This window comes from Diabrotica virgifera, chromosome 6 (assembly GCF_917563875.1).
Source record: "Diabrotica virgifera virgifera chromosome 6, PGI_DIABVI_V3a".
Classification (NCBI taxonomy): domain Eukaryota; kingdom Metazoa; phylum Arthropoda; class Insecta; order Coleoptera; family Chrysomelidae; genus Diabrotica; species Diabrotica virgifera.
In genome coordinates this window covers 194,269,780-194,293,275 of record NC_065448.1, presented here as the reverse complement: position 1 = coordinate 194,293,275, position 23,496 = coordinate 194,269,780, and the positions used below count along the sequence as shown (strand labels likewise).

Sequence of the window (23,496 nt, the reverse complement as noted above, 5' to 3'; positions counted from 1 at the left end):
TCAGGGTTTTTATTTTATCACCGACCCTATAGGGAACTTGCATAAAATTTTAAATTCGAAAAAAATGTTATAAATCACAACAGAACATAATTTAAAACCGTGACCAGACACCTCGTAACGAGACAATTCGTAACCGGACAGTTGGTAACGGATAATTCGTAACAGCGACAGTTCGTAACGGCGATACTTGGTAACGGCGACAGTTCGTAACTATACAAATTCGTAACGGACAATTCGTAACGTCTAAATTGAATTATTCTGTTTATTTTTGTTAATGTGGAAACTAACTGTTATTACAGTTATAATTGAAATTATGTTTATCAATTTAACGAATCAGTACGGGGATAAACATGTTTAACACATTTTATATTTCGTGTTTCAGTGTATATTAAAATTCTTTAAACACAAACAAATATTTAAATACATACAAACTTTTAACAATATTCTTAAAAGTTTATTCCTCTTATTGTTCCTTAAATTTGCATATGCCTAGACAAAGGTATAATGAAGTACTTAATTCCTGAAATCTTTAATCTGACAACCGTCTTTAGACATTTCAAACTTTTTAAATAAACATTTACCATTTTGTAAAGAAGAGATTATAATTAGCTGTTATTATAATAAACCTTGTGATTGGTTATAGCTTTGGGGCATTAAATCAACGGTTATAGTTGATAAGGCCGATGTCACATTATGCGTTTTGACCGGATGCGGTGGAGACGCATCCGTTTCCAACGCTACCGGACCGACCTGTCACACTATGCGTTTAGTCTCGTGCAGTAGTAAGCGCGTACCGATGTCTCAAAACGCATCCGTTTCCAACGCAACCGGACCGACCTGTCACACTATGCGTTTCGACTGGATGCGGTGGAAACGCATCCGGTCAAAACGCATAATGTGGCATCGCCCTAAGGCCGATGTCACATTATGCGTTTTGACCGGATGCGGTGGAAACGCATGCGTTTCCAACGCAACCGGACCGATCTGTCACACTATGCGTTTTGACCGGATGCGGTGGAACCGCATCCGTATCCAACGCAACCGGACTGACCTGTCACACTATGTGTTTAGTCTCTTGCAGTTTGCAAGCGAGTAACGATGTCTCGAAATATTTTGAAAAATAAATTGTTAGCAATTTCTGTATTGGAAGCGGAGGGAATTAGGGAGTTGGTGGAAATCTTACAATCTCACATATCGAAAGAAAATATGTAATATGTTCATAAAGTATTTTTCAAAACAAAAGGACTATAATCAAAATATGCAAATCAGCTTGAATACCGTGATTCATAAAAGGTTTGGAATTTTGGAATTCACTATCTTAGTAATAGCTGGAAATTATGAGGTACAATATGATAAGACAATGGCCCCGGTGGTTATGTAAAGATTTAATAAAATTTGTGATTTAGTTTTCATTGAATGTTCACTACTTAATATACCTGTTTTCATAGAAAGTTTTCTGAGAATAGATATTTTTGACCTCTGGGTATTATTAATACACAAGTTTTAAGATAATTGTTATTTCCTTTCATGAGAAATTAATCTTAATTTATGTATTTTTAATCCAATCTAATAAATAAATTGTCAAATTTCCCTCTGTTTATTGTCTCAGCCGTTAATGGGTTAAGCCAACTTCTATCCACGCTTTGCATTTTTGTCACTATATTATTTTGTACTTTTATCCCAAAGTGCTGGCTTCTCCTGAATGAAAGTAATAAATTTATCAGTGTCGAACATTTTCACTATATTATTACTACTGCTGACTTTGATTCACACAGCCTGACTGCATTCATAAGAATGATTGTGTTGTCGATGCATTTCGGTCTTCTGGTCTTTGGGTGTCGCCTTAGGTAGTTGCGGCGATGTCCGGTAGATGCGGCAAGAACGCATAGTGTAACAAACCTCATTTAAAGACGTGAGTTGTCATCATCTCATCGAACCGGGCCGTTTCCACCGCATCCGTTTCCAACGCAACCGCACCGATCTGTCACACTATGCGTTTTGACCGGATGCGGCGAAAACGCATCCGGTCAAAACGCATAATCTGAAGACCGCGTCTCAACATCAAATAATTTGATCAAACTAGTTTGAGCAAACTGAAAGTGACAGTTAGTGACGTCACATCCTGAGTGTTCATTGTGGATAATAATGAAAAATTTTAATTTTAAATAAAGTACAAACAAGTTAGACAACTCAATACAAAAAATTTGATCAAACTAGACTGATAGTGAGAGCACAGATTTTTAGAATTTCAAAAAAACTGCAATTGTGACGTCACTTTGACGTACTTCCTCAAGTACGTCAAGTTTGCTCAAACTGTTTGATCAAATTATTTGATGGTGAGACGCGGCCTTGACATCGGCCTAAGGACGATGTCAGATTATGCGTTTTGACCGGATGCGTTTCCGCCGCATCCGGTGAAAACGCATAGTGTGACAGATCGGTCCGGTTGCATTGGAAACGGATGCGTTTTGAGTCATCGGTACGCGCTTACAAACTGCACCAGACTAAACGCATAGTGTGACAGGTCGGTCCGGTTGCGTTGGAAACGGATGCGTTTTCACCGCATCCGGTCAAAACGCATAATGTGGCATCGGCCTAAGAGAGATGGCTTGTAATACTTTAATACTTGGTTTTAATACTTTTATTATATTCTGAAACACGAAATATGAAATGCCTTAAAAATGTTTATCCTGATACTGATTCGTTAAATTGAGAAACATAATTCCATTTATAGCTACTGTAATAACAGTTAGTTTCCAAGTTAACAACAATATACAGAATAATTCAATTTGGACGTTACAAATTGTCCGTTACGAATTTGTATAGTTACGAACTGTCGCCGTTACGAAGTGTCGTCGTTACGAACTGTCGCTGTTACTAATTGTCCGTTACCAACTGTCCGGTTACGAACTGTCGCGTTATGAGATGTCATGGAACCATTTAAAACAGAGGTTCTCAATCTGTGGTACATGTACCACTGGTGGTACATATCATTATTGGCGGTGGTACACAAAACACAGAAAAAATTAAAATAGTAGTACTTAGTAAGTGTTGATAATACAATTTAAAAATATAGGTGGTACCAAAAATAATGAAAATAACTGTAGGTGGTATATCACTCAAAAAGGTTGAGAACCGCTGATTTAAAACATGTATCAAAGATAAAAAAGTTTTGTTTGTCTTTCGTTTGGCCCCTAAAGATGATTAACAAATCAAATTATACCAGCCAGCCCAAAACGCGTTGTGACGTCATCCGGTTAAATGTTTACATTCTGTACCAACCAAGTAAACAAAATTGTATAATTATAATTTTAAATTAGACATTATAAACGTCAGTAGAAAATACAGTTATGTGACGTCACAAGTGTTTTTGATCGTTTGAACTATTCATAGAAAACTTGTACTTTTACAAAATGGTTTTATTTTCCATAGTAAACCTTCCTTCTTTTCCTTCAAAAACTTTATCAAACTCCAATCTCAACAAAGTGGTACAGTAGAACCTCGGCATAACGAATCTGAAGGGTCCGAAAAAAAATTGTTATATCGGGAATTTTTCAATAACGGAGTTCGTTATAACGAGGTTAAATGCGGCCAATATTCGTTAAAAAGGAGTTCTTAAAGCTGCATTCAAACCTGTATATAACGAATTTCTCATTGCTTAACCTTGGTTTAACAAATTAGTTACAGGATAACTGTAGACCTGCGTCTTAACTTATAAAGTATGCTATCAAAAACAGGGGAAAAACAAAAATGTTTTTGAGAATAACGTAATTTATTTGACACCACACATGGAAAACTATTAACAATTTTAAACTTTGTTTGCAAGACTGTCAAACGATCTTTGCTGTTTTTTCCGGTCCGGTAGGCACTTAAAAAAAGCCCTGTCTCATCAGCATTGTAGATATCATCTGCATTGTATCCACGGGTCAAGTCTGGCAATTTAGCTTTCCAATATTCGCAAGTTACATCATCCACGGCAGTACTTTCGCCACAAACTTTTTTGAAACTAATTTCGTGCCTCTTTTTGAACCGATTCAACCAGTCATTACTTGCTCGAAAGTCTGCGTGCCCTAATTGTTCTGCAAACTGTTGAGCATTTTCTTGGAGTATGGGACCTCCAACGGGTACATTTTTATCCCGGCACTGGATTGTTTATTGAGTAGGGGGGCAAGCAACTCTGATTGTTTTCATGTCTGGACTTATATGTGAGTCGCCACTATCTATACTCAACCTCAGGTTCCTGAGGTTAAAATAGGCCGATTTAAGCTAACTTACCTTAGTACAAAGTTTATAATAACCGAGATACAGGGTGTCAAAGTTAAACTTTTTTTTATTTAATATTGAATATTTCCTGACAGGTATGAGATAACAACATGAAATTGGGTATGTGGGGGTTTTTTGGGTCGAGAAAACTAAATTCCCTACCAAAAATAATGTATTGCCCAGAGGGCGCCACATACGCCATTCAGCACTCATTTATTACGTTCAATTTTTTTTTATCCCTCACTCTGTATAATTTTGACATTAAAATTTTTATTCTCCTATTAGTTTTACTTAAAAAATGTATACTTTTTTCATCTCCCTAAACTCAACCGTTTTCGAGATAAACGCATTTTAAATCTGCGATACACCATCATTTTTAGCATAATATTATTGTATGTAATAGTTCCACCCGAAAAATAACTTAAAACAATAATAATTGTACCAGTTCTCAAATTTATGTCATTGCATCGCAAATTCCATTTGAAGAAATTTGCGGTACATTTTTGGATAATTTTATGGTTTTAAGTTATTTTTCGGGTGTAACTACGATATTATGCTAAAAATGATGGTGTATCGCAGATTTAAAATGCGTTTATCTCAAAAACGGTTGAGTTTAGGGAGATGAAAGAAGTATACCTTTTTTAAGTAAAACTAATAGGAGAATAAAAATTTTAATGTCAAAATTATACAGAGTGAGGGATAAAAAAATTGAACGTAATAAATGAGTGCTGAAAGGCGTATGTGGCGCCCTCTGCGCAATGCTTAATTTTTGGTAGGGAATTTAGTTTTCTCGACCCAAAAAACCCCCACATACCAAATTTCATGTTGTTATCTCATACCTGTCAGGAAATATTCAATAATAAATAAAAAAAAAGTTTAACTTTGACACCCTGTATCTCGGTTATTATAAACTTTGTACTAAGGTAAGTTAGCTTAAATCGGCCTATTTTAACCTCAGGAACCTGAGGTTAAGCTATGGCCCATTCTTTACCAAACACCCTGTATAGGGGTTTGCTACCCCTCAATCTTCATTATACAGGGGTTTTAATTTATCTCCGCAAATCGTAAAAATTCGTTATATCGAGGGTTAAAATCGAAGTAGTTCATTATATAGGGGTATTTTTTACATTGAGTGTTATGGACGTTTGAAGGGGATTTAAAAAAATTGGTTATATCGGGGAATTCTTTATATCGGGGTTCGTTATATCGGTACTCCACTGTATATATATTATTACAATGACATACGATAAATGTCATTAGAATATAAATATTTTTCCTTATTCCGCGCCGATGAGCTGGCCAAATACCCAAGTAGGTGGACGCCAATAAACTAAAGAAGGAAAAGAAGAATATACCTAAATATAACCTTAATCATAACTATATAATAAAACTATGTGACGTCACGGGTCGTTTGAACTATTTTATACCGCAGAAGACTTTAAATTTGTATTTCTAAGTTATTACGAGTTTTTGAAGCGTGGAATTTTGGAAATCTCATTTTTAAACAAAACTCAACATTATTCTGTAATAAAAAAATGTGTAAGTTCCCTATTCATTGCACATTCAGAAATTATATTAGGGCAAACTATCAGTGGATTAAAGAAGACATAAAATCAATGATGAACTGCCAATTAACGATTTGCGGCTGCTACCGTCCTAATAGCTGATAGTGCGAACAGACTACAGACAGTAACGGAGCCTGTAATGTAAGTCTGTGATAAATACAGCATTAAATTGAACCGTAAAAAGACAAACATTGAGAATTAATATAACATCAATTAAGAACAAAGAATTAAACTTTGGAGATAGTAGACTAAGTTACCAATCTGGGATACAGTGAAAATGCAACAAATCACTCACAGTAGCTTCGGCGATTATAGGGCATGACAAAACAAATGAAAATGGAAAAGAGTTAATCGATTTCCGCGAATCGCACTCTCCAACACGGATTAAACGAATCCGCATCTCTTAAACGTAGTCTACCAACATAAAAACATACATAAATATACCAGAGTTCAACCAAAGAGAAACATCAAGGTCAATTATAGATTCATATACAAACAAAACAATAAACACATACAAGTAGAAGACGTAAGCCTACCTAATCGACCTGTAGGTCGTTACCTACAATATCGACAGCGACTACTATTACTATGGTATAGTTAGACCCAAACCCAGACATTTAAAGTGAAAGTTATCCTCCAACATCAAATTGTTCTATATGGTCCACATAATGTTCAGAAAAAAGTCACACCATTTTGAGCGTCGGGTTTCGGGGGGGGGGGGGGGAGAAATCTGTAAATTCGTAGTTTTTTAAGTTTTTCGTCAATATTTCTAAAACTATGCGGTTTAGCATGAACAACCTTCTATACAAAATTGTTCTACATTGAATTTAAAATAAAAAAGGCCCGATGCATAACCCTTCTAAAATGAACGGTTCCAAAGTTACGGAGGTAGTATAGTATAATTGGTCCAAAAAAAGGCCTAACCCAGACATCCAAAGTAAAAGTTTTCCTTCAACACCAAATTGTTCTATATGGTCCACATATTGTTTAGTAAAAAGTAACACCATTTTGAGAGTCCGGTTTGGGGGGAGAGATGGGGGAGAAGTCGGTAAATTAGTAGTTTTTTAAGTTTTTCGTCAATATTTCTAAAACTATCCTTTGGCGTAAAGAATGTTCTATAGAAAAATGTTCTACATAAAATTTAAAACAAAAAAGGTTCTATACATAATTGTTATAAAATCAACGGTTCCAGAGTTACGGAGGGTGAAAAATGGAGGTTTTCGATACTTTTTATATTTACCGATTTCTCCCCCCCCCCCCCCCCCCCCCAAAACCCGACGCTCAAAATGGTGTGACTTTTTTCTGAACATTATGTGGACCATACAGAACAATTTGGTGTTGGAGGATAACTTTCACTTTGGATGTCTGGGTTTTTGGTATAGTTATACCATACATTGCCCAAAAAAATATAAAAAGTATCGAAAACCTCGAGTTGTCACCCTCCGTAACTCTGGAACCGTTGATGTTATAACAATTATGTATACAAGATTTTTTGTATATAACATTGTTTACGCTAAAGCATAGTTTTAGAAATATTGACGAAAAACGTAAAAAAACTACTAATTTACCGACTTCTCTCCCATCTGCCCCCAAACCGGACGCTCAAAATGGTGTAACTTTTTACTGAACAATATTTGGGCCGTACAGAACAATTTGGTGTTGGAGGAAAACTTTTACTTTGGATGTTTGGGTTAGGCATTTTTTTGGACCAGTTATAATATTCTACCTCCGTAACTTTGGAACCATCCATTTTAGAAAGATTATGCATAGGGCCTTTTTTTATGTCAAATTTAATGTAGAACAGTTTTGTATAGAGGGTTGTTCATGCTAAACCGCATAGTTTTAGAAATATTGACGAAAAACGTAAAAAACTACGAATTTACCGATTTCTTCCCCCTCTCCTCCCAAACCCGACGCTCAAAATGGTGTGACTTTTTTCTGGACATTGTGTGGACCATATAGAACAATTTGGTGTTGAAGGATAACTTTCACTTTGGATGTCTGGGTTATACCATCTTTTGGATCAACTATACTATACTATACAGGGTGTTTCATTAATAATTATCCATATAGTAACTGGAGAAACCTTAGCAAAAAATATGAAGATTAAACCTAAAACACTTAAATAAAATGTGGTTCCTTACTGAGTTACAGGGTGTTTTATCTAAAAATTTAAAAACTATTTTTGCTCAGAATTTTAAAATTATTCGACGTATCCTTTTCATACTTGGCAGGAAGTATAGGTACTGTAGAAACTACTAAATTATGTTAAACAAATGTTTCTGGCTATTACCAGAGGCGTACGACGGGGGAAAGTGAATGACTGACCCTTTTCAAATTCTACGCCACTGGCGGAATTGCTATTTTAGTTCCATTTTTGGATTCTCCAATACTTTCTATAAAAATTATATACCCTTCAGTTGTAACGATAGAGTCATTAATTTTCGAGATATTTGAAGTTAAAACTGAAACGACACGGTTATTTTGATTAATGTATTGTGTCGCTTTATTTTTAATTTCAAATATCTCGAAAACTGATCATTTTCTCGTTACGAGTTAAAAGTATATTATTTACATAAAAAGTACTGGAAAATCAAAAAATTACACTAAAATAGCAATTTCGTCAGTGGCGTAGAATTTGGGAAGGGTCAACCAGCCAATATCCCCTGTCGTACGCCTCTGGTAGTAGCTAGAAACGTTTATTTATCTTAATTTAGTAGGGTGTACAGTACCTACACTTTCTGCCAAGTATGATAAGGATACGCCAAATAGTTTTAAAGTGCTGAGTACAAATAATTTTTAAATTTTAATCATATGAATCATATATCGCAAAATAAACAAAATAACTGTGCCGTTTCATGTTTAACTTCAAATATCTCGAAAACTAATAACTTTATCGTTACCAATGGAGAGTATATTATGTTCGTAGAAAGTATTGGAGAATCTAAAAATGGCACTAAAGTAGTAATTCCTCCAATGGCGTAATATTTGAGAAGGGTCAACCATTCACTATCCCCTGTCGTGCGCCTCTGGTAGTAGCTATAAACGTTTGTTTATCATAATGTAGTAGGGTGTATAGTAGTCGCACTTTCTGCCAAGTATGAAAAGGATACGTCGAATAGTTTTAAAATGCTGAGCAAAAATAGTTTTTAAATTTTTAGACAAAACACCCTGTAACTCAGTAAGGAACCACATTTTATTTAAGCGTTTTAGGTTAAATCTTCGTATTTTATGCTAAGGTTTCTCCAGTTACTATATGGACAATTATTAATGAAACACCCTGTATACCTAAACGACAATTATATCAATGAGAAGTAAAAATTCTAGTACCTAAAGCAAGAAATACCTTTCAAGACAGTAAATGCTTAACAAATATATAGGGTCAATAAGATCAAGAGAAACATGGAAAACGGCGAAAAGTCTTAGAACAAACAGAAATTCTTTTTTGATAAGTAAAATAGATTTAATAGAAGAAAGGTCTAAATTCGCGAACAGCATCACAGCAGCATATAAAGTGGAATATGATGTGGACGATGAAATAACAGAGCAGAAAGTCTTAGATGCAATAAGCAGTGTCTAAAAAATCGAAAAGCATGTGAACCACGAGGTATACCGAACGAATTACTAAAACGAGCCGCCTAGGCGGCTCGTTTCGTATAGGGTACGAGCTTCATAATGATAATTAAATACAAGTTGTATACACGATTTATTCTATGATCATTCACAACAAAAAATATATTCATATTTATTAATTTTGTAACGCAAATAAATTAAGTAGTTTGTCAGTTTATTTACATATTGAGAACTGTCACAGCGTATGTATTTGACTCGCCATTGGTCACTGCGCGTGTGCCACCTTCATCGCGAATGCCATATCGCGATTCTATTGGTTAAAAATCTGTATCATAATGAAGTTCATTATGATACAGGTAGTGAAATCATAATTAGTCTAGGCGCCAGAGGGGTCACCGTGTCATATTCAATTCTGATGGACAAACTCAACGGTTTCTTATGGATTTTGGGCTGCCGATTACGAATTTCGAGGGGGGATTTCGATCCGAGTGGTCAAAAAATATTATAAACAATCTAATTGTTTATAAATTGTTTATTAGGGTCTGGCTCATAAACTAAACGAGATAAAAAATGTTTCAAATAAAATTTGTTCCTTAATAAAAAACAAAGAAAAACCCGTTTACTAAACTTAAATCTAACAATTAGAACTCAAGATATTGTAAAATTAGTGCACAATGCAAATTGCAAATTGCAAAATAAGTATTTTTCGAAGCTTTATAGATCGTAACTCGGCTTCTACGCATACAAATGAGTCTTAGAAGGTGTCGTTTTAAAACTTAATTAACAGGCTTCCAAACAAAGTTTGTTAAATTACTTGATCTTCATTTGTTTTAAAGTTATGCCCGTTTGAAGTTACAATTTTCTTAAAAATATTGTACATTCATTTGTTTATAAGGGTTTCAAGCAAATTTGAGCTATAAACATTTATACTTTAATGAACAATAATGATAGAAAAACTCAAAAGGAACAATTTGAGGTTATGAAAATGTTTATAAATTTATTTTTGGCCAAGCTGTCGATATTTTAATGGCGCGCGCTATGAGGCGCAAGATCGGCTCACCGCGTAAAGGTTCACGCTCTAACTTCTAGATGCAAATTATAATTTCTATGTACACATACGTTATCTTCATTTTTCATTTTTGAAGATCCAAATGCAATTTTATCATATAATTCTTATAATTAAATCATCATACTGTACCCTGTATCACCTTTCATTCTATTTACTTTGTCTTCTATTTTTTGCATTAAATGAGAAAAAAACATTAAAAACTAATATTTCAGAAGTATAACTAAAAAGTAAGTTGATATTATTAATTAATACTATTTTTACAAACATTTTTTTTCATGCATCTGCAAATCTGCATAGAGATATACAGGGAATATCAGCTTTTTTACATCTGCATAACTTCTTAGCGAAATTTTAACAGTTACATGGTGGTACAAGTCTGTTCTTGTAGGCAGTAAAACTAAAACTTTTTGAGGCTTTAGAGTCTAATTATCTATATGATATCCATATAAAGTGGATCTAGTTCTTTTGCAGCATCATCAAGGCCCGTCAATTGTGTGTATGCCGCCACATCATAAATGGTCGTTTTATATGCAATGATGATGCTGCAAAAGAACTCGATCCATTTTTATATGGATATCACATATTGGCTCATTTGCTTGCGTAGAAGCCGAGTTATGATCGATAAAGCGTCGAAGAATACATACTTACTTGACTGTGAGCCAATCTTGCGCCTCATAGCGCGCCATTAAAATATCGACATCTTAGCCAAAAATATACTTACGAACATTTTCGTAAGCTCAAATTGTTCCTTTTGAGTTGTTTTATCATTATTTTTAATTAAAGTATAAATGTTCATAGCTCAAGTTTGCTTGAAACCTTTATAAACAAATTAATGTACAATTTTTTTGAGAAAATTATAACTTCAAACGGGTATAACTCTAAAACAAATGAAGATCAAATAATTTAACAAACTCTGTTTGGAAGCCTCTTAATTAAGCTTTAAAAGAACACCTTATAAGGCTCATTTGCATGCGTAGAAGCCGAGTTACGATCGATAAAGCTTCGAAAAATACTTATTTTGCAATTTGCATTGTGCACTCATTTTACAATATCTTGAGTTCTAATTGTCGGATTTAAGTTTAGTAAACGGTTATTTCTTCGTTTTTTATTAAGGAACAAATTTTATGTGAAGCAATTTTATTTCGTTTAGTTTATGAGCCAGAGCATTCTAAACAATTTATAAACAATTAAATTGTTTATAACAATTTTTTGACCGCTCGGATCGAAATCCCCCCTCGAAATTCGTAATCAGCAGCCAAAAATCCATAAGAAACCGTTGAGTTTGTCCATCAGAATTGAAAATGACACGGTGACCTCTATTTGGCGCCTAGACTATATAGTATGAGAATAGAAAAAAGAATTTTGTAATCGACTTTTTTAGAGGCATAATTATTTCTCAAGCGGATTTAAACATATAAATCAAAGAAAATATTTAAAATGGTATATGCATAATATAATATGTATAATATAATATGTATAATATATATTACATATAATTAACTTATAAAATATGAATTTTAATTATCTTAACTTTTAATCATTTATTAAAAAAATTTAAAAAAAAATACGTAACAGACGGGTTTCGAACTCAGGACCTCTCGATCTTCAGTCTACCACTCTGCTACTGAGCTACCACGTATCCATTCGCTAACGTACTTTAAAATGGTATTTAAATGTCATTGCATTAGTCACATTTTTAAAATAGTTTGATATTAAAAAAATCGATTTATCCATATAATAGCAATTAAATATTGCATTGTTAGCTAGTTCTGAGCTATTCTGGAAATTAGGAAACAAAATCAGGTGCATAGGAAACATAAAACTATGTTTAAAATGGATTACAAAATTTGTGGAGACAGTGACAAAGACCAAGCCAAGTATATAAAAACGTGTTAAAAATAAAAACAACATACCTTTCCTCTCTTTGGCAATTACAGGAACAATTATAAGATTGTGTTCTTCTTCATCTTTTATGACCTCATCAATCATAGTTTGTATCTTTGGATCTAAATTATCACATTTTAACCCGCTATCTTTATATACTACTAAGTTGCTTATTGTGTCTTCACATAAACAAGATCTTATTGGAGTTTCTAGAATTTTATCTTGCACTACTTGAATTATCGCCTCATCCGACACATTAAATAAATTTATAAAAAATACTTTTTTAGCATCTACTTCAGCTTGAAACTAAAAGCAAATATTCATGAATTGATCAAAAAATTCAGTCACAATAAACAATACTGATGCAACTGACAGTATGGTGCAAATGAAAGGAATTAATTCGTTATTTCATAAACCGCGGACTTAGAGGAAAAATCCCGAAACAGGTCGATTTTTATTTTTAAATTATGGTTTTTTGGCATATAAATCATACTAGTGACATCATCCATCTGGGCGTGATGACGCAATCGATGTTTTTTTTAATACGAATAGGGGTCATGTGCTAGCTCACTTGAAAGATTATTTAATTCTCTATTCAGTAATATAAACCATAACGTAATTATTTATACAGGTGGTCAAATTTTTTTTTAATTAAATTAATTGACGAAAGAAGAAGAATGTTCAAAATATATTTAACTGCTGCAATAAATCAGAACAAAATGTTTATTTCAGAAATAAACATTCCTTTTCGCTTAAATTCAATGTTTTATTTTTTGATTAAACAGTTTTTTCTGTTCGCTGGCAACAGTAAAATGTATTTTTAATTAAATAAATTACATACATTCTACTTTTTTCGCAATTAATTTAATTAAAAGCATTTTTTGACTACTTTGTATATATAATTATGTTAATGTTTATTTTACTGAATAGATAATTGAATAACCTTTCAAAAGAGATAGCACACGACCCCTATTTTCATTTAAAAAAATCATTAATTACGTCATCACACCCAGATGGATGACGTCACTCGTATGGTATATATGCAAAAATATCATAATTTAAAAATAAAAATCGACCACTTTCAGGATTTTTCTCTAAAGTTGCTAATTTACGAGATAACGAATTTATTCCTTTCATTTGCATTATACTGAATATTTTTTATACAATATACATACAATTTGTAATAACATGTATTTATTATACAGTGAGCACGTAAAGGTTGGAATAAATTTATTTTCTCTGAAATGGACGATTTTGGAAAAAAGTCAGGAAACAGATCAATTTTTTTTAAATTACGACTTTTTGGCATACGTCACCCATGATTTTTTAAAGTGAGAATAGGGGTCGTGTGATAGCTCATGTGAAAGGTAATTCAATTTTCTATTCAGTAATATAAATATTAACATAATTCTTTTAAACAGGGTGTCCAAAAAAACATTTTTGAATTAAATTTTTTGACATAAAAAGAAGAATGTATGTAATTTATTTAATTCAAAATATATTTTACAGCTCTCAGAAAACAAAAAAAAAATTGGAAAGAAATCCTTTGTAAAAGGTATAAAAATTTTTTTTTAATTAAAAATCCCTTAAAAGGGCTGCATCACAACAAAACGTTTTCGATTTTTATAAAAAAATCATCATCAGTGTTCGATAAACTGGATGCTAACTGAGCCACAAAAGAAAAATTCTGGGTAAAAACCCTTTACATAAAATATAGATGCCTTAAAAGTGCATACTTCAATAAAAAGGCCTGTGATGGTCACATGGCAAACAGGATAATGCCCTAAGGTAAAGTATACAGGTTTCCCAACACGTGGGATCCAAATTGAGTTGATCACATTTCAATGACTTAATGGCAACTGAGTCATTGAAATGTGATCAACTCAATTTGGATCCCACGTGTTGGGAAACCTGTATACTTTACCTTAGGACATTATCCTGTTTGCCATGTGACCATCACAGGCCTTTTTATTGAAGTATGCACTTTTAAGGCATCTATATTTTATGTAAAGGGTTTTTACCCAGATATTTTTCTTTTGTGGCTCAGCTAGCACCCAGTTTATCGAACACTGATGATGATTTTTTATAAAAATCGAAAACGTTTTGTTGTGATGTAGCCCTTTTAAGGGATTTTTAATAAAAAAAAAATTTATACCTTTTACAAAGGATTTCTTTCCAATTTTGTGATTCATGGTATACAGCCAACTACAGGAAAACTTTTTCTTTTCCTTGTGGATTTAAAAAAAAAGTTTATTTGAAAAATAATCATTGCTTTTCGCTTAAATTAAATGTTCAAACTGTCAAGAGGCACGTGGGTGGCCGCTTTAATATTGAATTTAAGCAAAAAACAATATTTATGTATTAAATAAACATTTTTTCCTGTTTTTTGATAGCAGTAAAATGTATTTTGAATTAAAGAAATTACACACATTCTTCTTTTTATGTCAATAAATTTAATTATAAAAAATTTTTGGGCACCCTGTATAAACAACTTTTAATATTTATATTGCTATATAGAGAATTGAATTACTTTTCGAATGAGCTATCACACGACACCTATTCTCATTTAAAAAATCATCGATGACGCCATCACGCCCAGATGGGTGATGTCACTAGTATGATATATATGCCAAAAAGTCATAATTTGAAAATAAAAATTGACCTGTTTCGGGATTTATTTCCAAAATTGCCCATTCATGAAAAAATGAATTTATTCCAACCTTTGCGTGCTCACTGTATAATGGGTACTCCTGAAAATTCACACTGTGTACTTTTGAAGGTATAAGGCTTTAGCGTTTGCAATAATAGCCCAGTTAAGTGGCATCAGAAATCTTGAATGACATAAGCGTATTTTTGTAGTAAAAAAACTATATCATCCTATTATTTTTTTGCTTTAGCTGCCTCGAAATATTATTAGAAATGAAAATTTCATTAAGCAGACACTTTAAAGGATGGGAGTGGAAAGCTAAGGGAGAGTATCTTATCATTTCTAATAAGCATAGAATTAACAATAACTGGATGGTGTTCTGCAATAATAGTCTATCCCACATATCTATTGTTCAGAGTAAATGAGCATAATGTATCTACCTACTTTAAAAAAATCACTGATAGAAAATAAGGCTTTATTGTCACATTTTCATATTTCAATAATTACAGGCTACCTTAAAAACGAACAAAAGCCAAATAAATAAAAACATTTTATAGCAAAACTAACTTGAAGCGGCTTAGACGGTTTTTGCAAAATTTTTAAACTATAAGTTTGTCATTTTACAGTAACCGACTATCCCTCCGAAATGATAAATATACAAAGAGAAAAACTGCAAATTCAAACTTCATTACTAATAGTAAGTAAACATTACAAAATTAAGTTTCTACTCGATTTGATCTTGATCAATCCGGAAATCTGGATTTAACCCAATTCCTTCTAAATCTTTATAGTCGATGTTGTTCAGAAATCTATAAGAAGGCATCGAATCTGGGGGAATTAACTTACCTACATAAATCTTTAAGGTCCATTATTTTTTTAGCGATAGTGGTTTGCCATTTAGCCACAAGGGAGACAAATCTACATTCTTTTAAACAGGTTTTCGACCTTGACCTAAGTTTTCAATATTTACCTTCGAAAATTGTTCATTCCTCCTCACATGTTTTTTCATATACACAACTGTAGGACTTTCCTTTGTAATATCTATTTCCACCTACCTCTACCGAAAGTATACTTTTCCTGACCTGATTGTAGGGAGCAAAGTCGTACTTTTCCTCCCTAGGGAGGAAAAGTAAAAGTAACGTCATAGTATGTCATTGATGAAATAACTTATTGACGCCCTATACAATATTCTATTATCTATTACGTAAGTATCTATACATTTTAACATTTATTTATAGAGCACCTTGTATTTTGCAGAATGGTAAAAATAGGCTATGGATTATATTCAAAATAAGATAGCTAAAAGGAACTACAACGTTAACGGGGTTTTATTATTTCATGTGGTCAATGGATATATATATATGAAAAAACCGCGGAGTGCTACCATTTAAAGCGGTGCGTTTTTGAGAAATGGCTGAATTAGTCCCTGGGCACAGGTTACATTAGGGTGAGTTCCATGCACTTTTGGTACAAACATACCTACATTAAAATTGTTCCTGGTTAAATTTCTTATCTAAATATCACTTTCTAAAGTCAATGATACTTTTTTTTACAAAAATATATTCAAAAGAAAAAGCACAAAGAAACCCAAAAGAAAGAAATTTTGTTTTTTGTCCCATAACTTTTGTCCACGAGGATATAGGTATAGACATTGCTTTACAGAAAAAAACCTACATATTTCTTCTTTAAAATGTTGTTTAGTAGAGGTAATTAGAATTTATAGTTTTCAAAATATGATTTTTCAAAGTTCGCCACTCACAGCAATTTTGGGCAATTTTCCTTGTTATTTTGCAATTATTGTGCTGTAACTTTTTTCTACGTAACTTTAGGTATATGCAATGGTACACGTAATAGAAATAGAAATCAATTACCTTTAAAATGGTCTACTGTGTATCGTTGTACGACTTTTTTTTAAAGAGATTATGGTTTTTCAAGGTTTTATACTTTTAACGATTTTTATAATATAATATAAAAATAAAATAATATTATTATATAATATATTATATATAGTATATATAATATAATATTATATTATATATTATATAGTACCTAATATAGAAAATATATTATTTTTTACATTTTTTACGATTATTTTTAAAATTTCTCATTATAACTTTTTTTCTTCTACGTTTAGGTATATTACAAAAAATTCTAGGATTATTTTTGAATAAGATATTATTTTTCAAAATGTAATAAGTACTTGCAACGATTTTTGATTTTAGGATTATTTTTTAAATTTCTCATTATAACTTTTTTTTCTTGTACATGAATATGCTATATATTGCTCAATAAAGAGAGCTTGCTTTCTTTTCTTTAAAATGGTGTATCACCTATATTTAAATAATTGAAACCGAGTGATTCTTTGATATTTTTTTACCTGTATTATTTAAAATTATTTCTTTTACAAAAATTACATAAACATTAGTCTTAGAAAACATAAACATTTAGTTAAAATTATTTAAACGTTGACATTTAAAAAATTTTCAAAATCAAAGTCCATCTCTTCGTTAGCATTAGCTTCAATATCTTCTTCTGATACCTCAGTTATCTTAGAGTTCCCACAATTAGTACCCATGCACATGCACCCTTTGCAAAATATTGAACAACTAATTCATATCTTCCTACAACCGCAGTTTTTTGTACATCCTTTGATACATTTACATGTTATTTTTTCAAGCAAAGCGTGTGGTGCAGGCGCTTTGACAGTAAATATTGGAATTAATCCATATTTTCAAGTTTGCCCGGCCGAGTCAAGTGGATCGAAAGTATTACCTATAAAAAATAAGATTCAATCATAACACACAGTCACATAAAAAAGTTATAATGAGAAATTTAAAAAATAATCCAAAAATCAAAAATCGTTGCAAGTACTTATTACATTTTGAAAAAGCATATCTTATTCAAAAATAATCCTAGAAATTTTTATAATATTTATAAAACAGAATAAGCTTTCTTTTTTATTATACATATAATATATACCTAAATGTAGAAAAAAAAAGTTATAATGGGAAAGTTAAAAAATAATCGTAAAAAATATAAAAACTCGTTAAAAGTATAAAATCTTGAAAATGATAACCTCTTTAAAAGAAGTCGTACAACATTATACAGCTGAACATTTTAAAGGTAATTGATTTCTATTCCTCTTACATGTACCATTGCATATGCCTAAAGTTGCGTAGAAAAAAGTTACAGAACAATATTTGCGAAATAGCAAGGAAAATTGCCCAAAATTGCTGTGAGTGGCGAACTTTGAAAAATCATATTTCGAAAACTGTAGATTCTAATGACCTTTACCAAACATCATTTTAAAGAGAAAATATGTAAGTTTTTTTTCTGTGAAGCAATGTCTATACCTATATTCCCGTGGACAAAAGTTATGGGACAAAAAACAAAATTTCTTTCTTTTGGGTTTCTTTGTGCTTTTTCTTTTGAATATATTTTTGTAAAAAAAAGTATCTTTGACTTTAAAAAGTTATATTTAGATAGGAAATTTAACCAGAAACAATCTTTTTGTAGACATATTTGTACCAAAAGTGCATAGAACTCACCCTAATGTAACCTGTGCCCAGGGACTAATTCACCCATTTCTCAAAAACGCACCCCTTTAAATGGTAGCACTCCGCGGTTTTTTCATATATAGAGATTCATTGACCATATCAAATAATAAAACCCCGTTAACGTTGTAGTTCCTTTCTATAGTACATAATCAATAGCCTAAAACAGTAAATTGTTATTTGGATTTCACAATGTTTACATTAATAATTTGACTTATATTTGACAGTTGACAGTTATACTGTACCTACTTGTTAGTTTTAGTGCTCTAATAAATTTTGTCATTTAGTTACATAAATAATATAAAAATGAAAAAATTACTTGATATTTGAGGAAGGTGGAAAAATCATATGTATAACATGGGAGTAAAGTGCCTTTTCCTCCCTCAAATGATTACTGCCCTCCGCTAGAAGGAAAAGAAGCACTTTCCTCCCTTGTTATTACAAATAGCTATTACATGTGTCTTAGCCAATTAATATCATCCTTATTTGTATCTCTTTCGCGATTTATTATTGATTGTTGCAATACACTAAATGAAACCATTTCTTCAATTTTAAGTAAAAATAAGTTTATAGGTTCCTTGACTAATAAAAATAATAGTCCCTGCAGTAAAAACAATTACCAAATGTCTAATTATTTGGCTTAAAATGTTACAAGAGTGTAAATAACAACCTGCCACACGTTTAAAACAATGAAAACACACTTGCTTACCAAGATTTGCAACAAGCGTCTAACCCATATATACCTAATGAAAACGTGGGTTAGACTATTTTTACAAATTTCTGTTCTCATATTATTTGACAAATGTGGTTTAGAAGTTAGTTCACAGGTGCCGCCATGTGCATAGATGTGGCTTATATCATTTGTGCTTGCTGTAGTATGCGTTAGGATAAACAGTTTGGCACGTCTAACCTCATTTGTTAAACAAACAAATGTGGGTTAGACTGTTGTTGCAAAACACCATCCAACTTAAAATAACCTCGCCTTGCAAAAAGGTGCCAAGTGAAATTTTATTCAAAAGAGGTGTTATGTGCAAAAATGATATGTACGAAAGTTCTACCTATTTTGTAAAAAGGGGACAAGTGTATTACTTATTGTTGTTGAGATAGTCTCATAATTTTTTTGGTGTCAAGTAACATTTTTTCTTAAACTGGTTGTGTAAAAAGGAGCTAAGTTCCACTTAGTAAAAGTATAAAAATGTTACTCTTGGCCCCTTTTTGCAAATCAGTGACGATATCTTGTTAGATTTATTTCACATATTTGCTTAGCAGTTAGGTACACAAGTCAGATACTTTTCTGTTCTTCACTTATTATCCTATTCTATGTTTTTATTTCTTTTATGTGCATTTTCTAATTCTTGTGAATGTGATTAAAGGAAGGAATGAAGGGAAAATATTACTGGGACTAATAATAAAAACAACAAAATAAAAATGATAAAGAATACAGATAGGTACTTAAATACATTTTCAAGGGTAATAAATTTTCAAAATATGATGAAATTATTTAAAATCACTTGTGACATTTCCCTGATATAAGCAAGCTGATAAATTGTTTGATTAAAGAATGTAAAAGCATGTAGGAAAAAAACAACTTTTCAGAAAAAAGTTTGGATCAATCTTACTATAATAGGTATAGATAATCTATAATAGGTAATAGATAATAGGTAATAAAAAGTTTGGATCAATCTTACTATAATAGGTAATAGATAATCGTAGCTCTATCAAAAGAAGACAACTTGCTCACCTTTGGCATCTCATTATATTTATTAATGTTGATTTTTATAATTTTCAGACATCCCTCAAAAAAAATATACAAAAAACTTCAAAACGGCTTCAGCCAATAAACAAATCAATAAAATATTAACAATAGGCGAAAGCCACAAAAAAAAAATATTAGTAACAAAACCCAAAAAAGGGCACGAGGGGCCCACATCCTCGAGCGCCGAGTCGCCGAACTGGACATAGCCCAGAGCGGGGACTCGGCGCCCGAGCAAGCAAAACAGATCGAAGATAAGTCACTAGAGATAGCGGGAATAGAGCGCCTCACGCTGGCCTGCATTGATCGGGGTAGGATTTCATATGGGAGTCCGTATACCCAAGACTCCCATATGATAAGCACTTTGCTGATTGAGAGCCCCTATAGCGCATCAGAGTGCTATCGGGGGGTAAGTGGATGGTCTGGAGCATTGAAGCGGGGTGGAGTGATTCCTGCTTACGGGAGTTAATCCTCCTCGCCCCAATGAATTGTATCACCCGAATGTCATTCTCTAGGGGTGAGCAAGTCTCTCATGCTGGGTTAAATCACTATGCTTGCTTGCTTTACTATAATAGGTAACTTAAATAAGTTCACATAAAGTGTAGTTTATAACAGGAAGTAAATAATAATACAGTCAATTAATTATTTATGTATGTAAACAAACATAATTGTGCTGAGGTTATTTCAGTAAATTATTAGTATTTTTATTAATTTGAATGAAAGTAATACTTACATACATATTCATTTTAGCCTCTAGGTTTTTTGTATGTGTATCAGTAAGGTTTTCACATAATTGTAATATTTTTCCTGGGTTTGCTACTATAATCGTCGTGAGAGGATTTTCAGTTTTGTAGGTGATTTCCTCCTCATTAACATAACTTTTACAGTAGGGTGAGGGTGGAAAAAGATCGTTATTAGGTAACTGTGCCATTTTTGTCGTTTCTTATTGTTTCCACTGCAAATTTTAATCACAAAAAATTTAGATTAGCCACTGTGCCATAATTCAAATCGTTTGATGTATAAGATAAGATAAGTAATGAACTTTATTGATAATGTCATGGTGATACCACATAATCATATACCAAATGGTTAAGTTTACTTAATTCGGGAATTATGTCTCCATTAAATTAATTAAATCCATTAAAACCAGAATCACGGAGCTTTTAGAATCTCTATAATTTAGAACATTACACAGACACACAACACAACTGGTGAACTGGTTCACTGCTGTAGAATTTTATATTTTGCGTTCTGTGTACAATTTTGCATTGGGAATTTGACAGGAGTGGTAGTCTGTGAAAGGTAAACTTCGTAAAGCTATACGTGACTATAAATTTTAATACAATCGAATTGAATGAGATTAAAAGGGCACCGGAGGGGTTTCATTGAATTGACAAAGTAGATTACATTCAGGAAATACGCGTTGTGTTTAAAATGTAAATATTTATTGACTCTACTTAGCTGTTATTGAAATTAAGTATGATCTTCTGTACACAAACGATAATGTAAAATAAACTGCAGGATTGGCTTAAGCCCGAATATGTTATGTGTATACAGAGTGATGCAAAACTCTAATCTCGGTGGATTTTGTAAATATGGTAAAAGTGTAAAAGTGTAAAAGATAAAGTTTTGATTATGATAGTAGGTCAATATTGTTACGAAGCTTATTTAAAAAAAATAATTAATTCCATAGATAGGTATTTTATGGCCTTGGTTGAATAAATCATAAAACTATATTCTAGTTTCCAACGCTTGCGATCGTCAAGTCATCTAATTGTAGACGCCTATCTTCCATTGGACCATTTACTTCTTGTCTCCACACACACGATCTTCTTGGCCTTCTATTTTTCCTGCGGTTGGTGGGATCCACTATAAAAAGAATATTCTCTTTGGTCATCTTTACGTCATCTTTGATAATTCATAATTTCGACATGGTTATACCACTTATACCATTTCAGCCTTTTGCATTCTCTAGTTTCCAAGATGTCAATGTCTGTGCCCATATGCTCTCTGATTTCAATATTCCTTACTCTATATTATCAATATCTTCTATTAGGGATTTAGCAAGATCTCGCCAATAATCCATTCCCATTGTTTATATTTTGGTTTGGATGCGTCTTTTTTATTTATTACCCAAAGCTCTGAATACTTCTGTTATCATTTAGGTATTTATAATATTCGACCCATAATTCCGGGGATATTAGAGTTAACTTGTTGCGTTCTTTTCTATCCGCTCTACTATTTTTAAGTATTTTCCAGGCTTCTGTACTTCTTGCATCCATACAATTTTACACGTTATCGCAGACTATATTCCACATCTCATTTTTTGGCTTCATTTACCTCCTTTTTACTTCTTTGTTTAAACTGTTGCCGATCGTAAGTGTTCTTTGTTGCTAGTCATTTATTATACATATCCTTCTTCTTTCCCACAAGCCACAAGCTATTATACCTATTTCTTTCTTCCACCATTCATTTCTAATACTATCCACTTCTCCAATAGCTTCCATTGCAGCTTCGTCAAGAGCTTTCATGATTTCTTTCGTAGGTATTAATTGGTGAAGTAACAAACTAACAAACATTGTGTAATTTCAAATTGAACCTCATTCTAATTTATAAGTAGGTAGGTTAAATCTATCATAAATCCATTTTTAGTTCCATACCTATTATTACGAAAAAATCTTTTTCGCAATTATTTATTGCGTATTTAAAAATTTGTTAAAAAAATTAAATAAAAAAAATAAATTATTTTCTTGGGCAATTAAAAAACTTTATATACAAGTATAAAAGTGTACCTACTGAGTAGTAAAACGTATAATATAATAGTAAAAAATTAATATATACGTGATTTACTAGTAAATAAAATAATTAACCTTGAGATTTGTTACATCATACTCGTTGAGCTTAATTTAATACTACTTTAATTTGTTTGTCTCCATAAAATCCTTTTAATGTTATATACGAATAATTGTTAAGAGGCTACATCAGCGTGTCATCAATAGGGCTTTTCATTCACAGTCATTTGTTTCGAGCTTCTGGCATATGTCGTATAATCCGTGTCTATTAATATTATACACTGATTATACAATATATGACAGAAGCTCGAGACAAATGACAATCGATGAAAAGCCCTATATTAATTCGAGCGATAGTAGCCGCACCGTTTGTCGAAAGTTTTGCGAACCTTTGGC

At 32.2% G+C, this 23,496-nt stretch overlaps 1 protein-coding gene across 1 annotated transcript in view; it reads right to left on the bottom strand.

Annotated features, from left to right (window-relative positions):
• Positions 1 to 21,660, bottom strand: part of LOC126886613 (cGMP-dependent 3',5'-cyclic phosphodiesterase-like) — a 78,889-nt gene extending 57,229 nt beyond the window's left edge. The window contains exons 1-2 of the mRNA XM_050653601.1: positions 21,042 to 21,660; positions 12,384 to 12,660 (exon numbers count right to left, since the gene is read on the bottom strand). Coding sequence (XP_050509558.1) covers positions 12,384 to 12,660; positions 21,042 to 21,239 — 475 coding nt within the window. The 5' untranslated portion in view covers positions 21,240 to 21,660. The remainder of the gene's footprint in view (positions 1 to 12,383; positions 12,661 to 21,041) is intronic.
• Positions 21,661 to 23,496: the final 1,836 nt, after the last annotated feature.